At 42.8% G+C, this 6,000-nt stretch overlaps 1 protein-coding gene across 2 annotated transcripts in view; it reads left to right on the forward strand.

The window, feature by feature from the left end:
* Sh3rf1 (SH3 domain containing ring finger 1) overlaps nt 1–4,164 on the forward strand; it is a 159,850-nt gene extending 155,686 nt beyond the window's left edge. The window contains exon 12 of one of the 2 annotated variants that reach the window (XM_034520891.2): nt 1,791–4,164. In XM_034520891.2, the coding sequence (XP_034376782.1) occupies nt 1,791–1,959 (169 nt within the window). In that variant the 3' untranslated portion in view covers nt 1,960–4,164. The remainder of the gene's footprint in view (nt 1–1,790) is intronic. The other variant, XM_076914184.1, reaches the window with a different exon arrangement.
* The last annotated feature ends 1,836 nt before the right edge of the window (nt 4,165–6,000 follow it).

The raw sequence follows: 6,000 nt of genomic DNA on the forward strand, positions 1-6,000 counted from the left end.
ATACTCTTAAGGAAGCCCCATGCTTGAAGTATCTGATACTCTGGGGTTGAACCATGTGTGTCACTGTATCCAGTTTGAATTCATCATGCTACTTATGAAATAGATTGTCTAACTCATTGAAGTCCCATTGTCCAGGTGAGGAGACTGAGACAGTGTTCACTGGCTCAAAGTTTAGATGCTCTGAGTGACATAAAGACTGTGTCATCGACCCTTCACCCACAGTGCCTCGCCTCTCTTCTCTGCTCTGTACTTGATTGACCTCGTCTGTAAACTCTCGTGTCTGAGTCGGCTGAATCTTCCTTGGAAAGGATAAACCAACCCAGCACTATGCTTTTGCTGCAGACCTTGGAGGGCAAATGGGTCCCTGTGCCCTAGGGAGCGGAGGAACTGCTGGACAGCCACTTAGTTTTTGTGAAGAAAGAGCCCACTTGCTGTGGTCTGTGCTAATGTGGTGGGGTTCTGTTTTTTTTTTTTTTTTTTTTTTTTTTTTGTTTTTTGTTTTTTGTTTTTTTTTTTGGTTCGTTTTTTTTTTTTTTTTTTTTGTGGAATGGAAATTGGAGAGAGAAATAGGCTGTACAGATGCCGGACTGTGGCCGGAGGGTCCAGTTTTAAAGCGGCTCCTTCACGTTACTGTTGACTGGTTTTGGAAAGAAGATTCAGACTCTCACATGGCACCTGATTAGGGGTGCCCAGTGTCCTTACTCTTGCCAGCTGATTGTTGCAGTCCTCAGTCACCTGGCCTTAGTAGTGACAGTCACTTTTGTAATATGTCCTTATCACACAGGGCATTATAGAAGGAAACTGTGCATGGATGAGACTATCAGAGGCAGGGATGGCTGGAGGCTGGCTACCAAACACCGCCAACCACCGCTGCTTTGATTGGCAAGAGCAAGGAGGAGGAAGGAGAGGGATAATGTCTAGTAGAGAAAAGACTGGGTCGAAAAATCCAAAATAAGTCACCTCCGCCTGGCTTCCTTAGCTGTCAATCATAACCTAGCCTTAGCGACTGAGGCACGGGGGTAGGAGGTCAGGTGATGGTAATCCACAAGGCTGTTGGGCAGTTAAGTACTAGTTAACTTCTCTCCATTCATATCTACCCTGAGAATTAAGGGCAAGCAAATAGATAAGGACTCGTGGAGATTGGAGTGTCAGCATCATTGCTGGTCCTGGTGGGCAAAATCTGAGCCCACAGTTCTCTTCCCAGTTCGAGACTTGCCTATGTAAAAAGCAGGCAAAAATCCTCAAAAACACTGCCTCCTGGATATCAAACCCAGTATAAGGGATACAGAAGACAGTCCTCCAGATCTGCCCCCAGGGCAGCAAATCTGACACTTAACCTCTCTCAGCTCCTAGTACAGAGGCAGAGCAGAGCCCACACATCGAGTAGGAAGGAAGTCTTAGCTTGCTCAGCTACTGTCTTCATCTCAGAAATCAAATTTACTTGTCTCTTCCTGGAATAGAAGGTAGGACAGAAATGGTTCCCCTATTAAGAATCCATACAAAACGTATCCTTAAGTATAGCTAAAATACAAAAATACTGAAAGCAGACAAAAATGTCCCTCCCTGTGTACGTAACTCACCCACACCAGTTTGACCATCATTAGTAGATGAAAATGGACACCCAGACTCAGTCTTTGTTAACTCCAAGCCTGCTAAATAGAATCACTAGATTTTGAACTGTACAAACCCTTGTAAATGGCTGTGTAAATTCTGTCTGTGTCGAGGCACCTTGCTGACTGATGGTGCACCGTTTTTATTGCTGATCTGAATAGTTTACTTCTCTCTTACAGGCACAGGGTGGTGGTTTCCTACCCTCCTCAGAGTGAGGCAGAACTTGAACTCAAAGAAGGAGATATTGTGTTTGTTCATAAGAAACGAGAGGATGGCTGGTTCAAAGGCACGTTGCAAAGAAATGGGAAGACTGGCCTTTTCCCAGGGAGCTTTGTGGAAAACATCTGAGGAGACTGAACACGGAGAAAGCGTAACATCACATCACATGACTACAGAGCACAAAGCAGTTTCACAGAAAGAGCACATCTGTGGACTTCCAGATCTTCGAGAGCTGAGTGGAAGATGGGCACGTGACTCCAGAGCCCCGGCCTGGTTACCCCAGGGGCAGAGTGAAGGAGGCCGCTCCTGTGTGGGTTCCGTCCCTCTGGGTTCTGATGTGTAAAGTGTGCCTTGTCTAATGGACTATACAGATCAATGTCTTTTTTTTTTTTTTTAAGATGTTTAACTAAAATGGACAATTGTTTACAAGGCTTAACTAATTTATTTGCTTTTTTAAAACTTGAACTTTCTTGTAATAGCAAATTCTTTGGGTTATGGTTTTTAGAAAATATTAATTTATGAAATGACGGTTAAGGAGAAGCTGGGTTCTCTCCTGTCTGTTGAGAACAAGAGATTCTTTTTGACACAGACTGCATCTCCCCCTCCCCTGCTCGCCGCCCTCCTCCCTGCCGTTATATTTTGTTCCGGTTAGACAAAAATGCCAGTTCTTTAAACAGACAGCTGAATCAGACCCAGGAAGGACCTGGGACGGGGAGATGGCGGACTCCAGAGAGAGGAGTTAGTAGGTCCCCATCTGTCTGCTTTGATCAGAAATCAACCTGAAGACCCAACCCTCGATTCCATTTTGTGGGTTTTTCATTTTCCTTAAACGAAATGGGTAAAGTAAGAAGCAAAGTAAAGCACAACCATTGACTGAAGAATCCTCATTTGTTTGCTAGCACAAGCAGCGACGCGTTGGGTAGTCGCTGTGTGCGAATGAATGGCTTTGAACCGTAATTCCCATTCTGTCCCCAAGTGATCTGCATGCCCAAGACACAGTAAAAGTTTGTGAGACAGTGGTGGTAAGAGATGCACTCGTGTTAAAGTCAAAGGCTGTAAGAAACACTGTGAGCGTTTCCATTCATCCATCGCGATTTCTCCACCATCTTGCATGTGTTATCGAATTTCCACAGTGGTGTGGACTGTGCATGGTGTGTGTATTTCATAGTGATTTTCACTTAGAACTGACCGACACGGGAGGTTTACCATACACAGCGGTCTCTTCCCTGCCCCACCACCACTACTGACTGAGATGTCTTAAGTGTGTTTGTTCCCTCTCTGGTGAAGGCACACCAGTAGTTAGTTAAAGTGCTCATCCACTCGTGTCCTCCTAGCCGACCGACGTGAAGGGCGAGCTTCTCCGGCAGACCGCTCGCTCCTGTGACTGTGTTGAAGCTCTGCAAGGCTTGTTGGGAGGGGCTGCGCCCACACCTTACAATTGTGGCAGGGTCCGCCTGAGCCATTCTTTTTATATCCATCCTTTGATGCCCTCTTCCAATTTCACCCCAGCTGTGGGTCTGGCTAGTCCTGAAAACAGATGGAGGAGAGACAGCCTGGTAGTGAAGGACCTTGTTCTACCATTCTCTTCTGGGTAAGAAAATAAGGAAGTCAACAGCCAACCGACCTTTTCTTTTTTTGGTTTTTTTTTTTTTAACTTTAAGATAAAAGTAGCTGGGAAATATTGACATGAACTGAAGAATTGAAGAATCCCAGAATGGCAAGAGATCCCCTGGTCTTAAAAAGATACGTAATGTGGTTAGAAATGGAATCATTCCTGTTAACTGATTTTTTTATATATATATAAAAACACTGTATATTATGTTTCTTTGTGTTGAATTTTTTTTTTTTAAAGAAATACTTTACTTGGATATTCCTGTAATATATAAAGGTTTGGTGAAATGAACTTCAGTTAGAAAAAAAGCTGACGTCAGCTTTCATGTGTGTGAGTTGACACCAATGTGTCATAATATTCTTTATTTTGGAATATTAGTGTATTTTATAGAAATTTTAAAAAAGCAAAAAGACTACTACAAGTTAAGATGATTTTTTTTTTACCTGTCTTTTCTCCATATTTTCAGCGATGTGATTGAAGTATCCGTGGTAATAGCTTCCTGGTATAACGTTGGTTAAACTCTTCATCTGTTGGTAGGTCATTAGGTGATATAATGTGTGGGTTTTGTATTGGGCTTTTTGGAGACAGTAGATGGATGTCGTAACAAGGGCTTGTTACACTGTGGTGGGGGATGGGAAATGGACAGTTTCTCATGCCTATTGTGTTAATTTTAAGGACTGGATAAAAGGTTTCATTATTAAAATTGATGTTCAACCCTTCTATGCCCTTTGTACCAGTCTTTGAAGAATTTGCTCCTTAAAAATGAATAAAAATAGAAACCACTTGGGGGTGGAGAGGTGGCTCAGTGTTTAAGAGCCTGCACCGTTCTTACAGAGGACCTAAATTCAGGTCACATGTTGGTCTGCCCACAGCTGCCTGTAACTCCAGCTCCAGGGGACTCAGGACTCTTGACCTCTTCAGCACGGTCACTTTTGACTTAATTTCTAAATGGTAACACTCCTAATGAAGCTCAGTCTGAGGGTGCCTTCTGTGAGGGTAGGTTTGATGGTTACATTTTCTCTCAAACAAACTTTATTCACTTAGCTCCCCAAGAAATTTAAACTCTTCAATGAGTTTCTGGGTCTCACATGACAGTGTGTAACAATTGCTGAGCTTGGTCACTCCAGGTTCCTAAAATAAACTAGCAAATGTTTCATTTCTAAGTGTGGGTGTAGCAGGCCCACAACCAAACACATGACCACCACAGGTCTGGTGTGGCGTGGGAACGCTGTCCCTCAGCTCACCGTGATTTTAATCTTCCATGAAATCAAAGGTCCACGTACGTCTTGTTTAAAAATACATTTCTCTATTGACTTTAGGTTACCATATCAAATCACTTGTAAGAATTAAAGATCAGGAATTCTGGGCTGTGTTATAGCTTTGCCAGAGGTTCCCTCTGTAATTGCCTGTGTAAGCCAATTGTGACATAGTCCTCTCTTCCTGTCACCATCCTGTGTATCCCGCTGGTGAATGTGAAGGGCAGAGGAGAAAGTATTTTCTTTCTTTCATACCTATTTGTTTGTTTATTGAGACCAGGTCTCTACATAGCTAGCTAGCCTAGAACTTACTATGTAGACCAGGCTGACCTCAGACTCACAGAGATCTGGTCTCCTTTACCTCCCAGTAGGCTGGGTTGAAAGGAATGTGTCATATCATGTTTTAATGTGTAATATTAGTTTCATCACATTTTAATCAAAATAGTTCATCTCCTCCCTGTAGGTCATATAATACAGCATAAATGTGTCTCAGGGTCTAACTGCATTCAGAAGGAACAAACTAAGGTACTGTTTACAAGAGCTGCACATTTAATTTCCTGTTCTTATAAAAAAAGGGACTTTTTTTTTTCCCTGAGATAGCATTTTATTGTGTTGATTGGTCTGCTTTTAAACCCCTGGGCTTGAGAAGATCCTCTTGATTCGGACTCTTAAGTTTCCCCAAAAGCTAGAGGTGTAGACACCCACTGCCACGCCCAGTTTCTGACCATGTTTTTAATGCCTCTAGAAATTCAGAGACTGCCTTAACCCAATAGTATAGCAACACTAGGGTTTGAGTTTGGAAAGGACTTTTATCCAGATGTCTTAAAGTTATGTAACTCCTTGTTTGAATCCATGGAAAGTTTGTGTGTGTGTGTGTGTGTGTGTGTGTGTGTGTGTGTGTGTGTGTTGTGGTATGTATGTAGTATGTATACCACAGCATATGTATGGAAGTCAAAGGACAAGTTTGTGGAATTGGTTTTCTCCTACCTTCACATGGGTTTCAGGGATTGGACTCCGGTTGGCAGGCTTGGATAGTAAACACCTTTACCTCCTAAGCCATCTAGACCTTTCTTCTACTACTACTACACACGATGCAGGAGACATGCACAGAGATCAGGAATCACTTCTCTTACTGTGTCTTCTGGGTGTCTAACTTGAGTCATGTTGTTTACCCAGCAAGTTTTCCCACTGAACCGTCTTGCTGGCTCATACGAAGTTATTTTTTTCATGTGTTTTAAACCAATTAAACTGGACCTTATCAAGTAGGGTCCCAACTGAAACTACTTCAAGAAAGGGAACCCT

Source organism: Arvicanthis niloticus, chromosome 16 (genome assembly GCF_011762505.2).
Source record: "Arvicanthis niloticus isolate mArvNil1 chromosome 16, mArvNil1.pat.X, whole genome shotgun sequence".
In the NCBI taxonomy this organism is placed as follows: Eukaryota; Metazoa; Chordata; class Mammalia; order Rodentia; family Muridae; genus Arvicanthis; species Arvicanthis niloticus.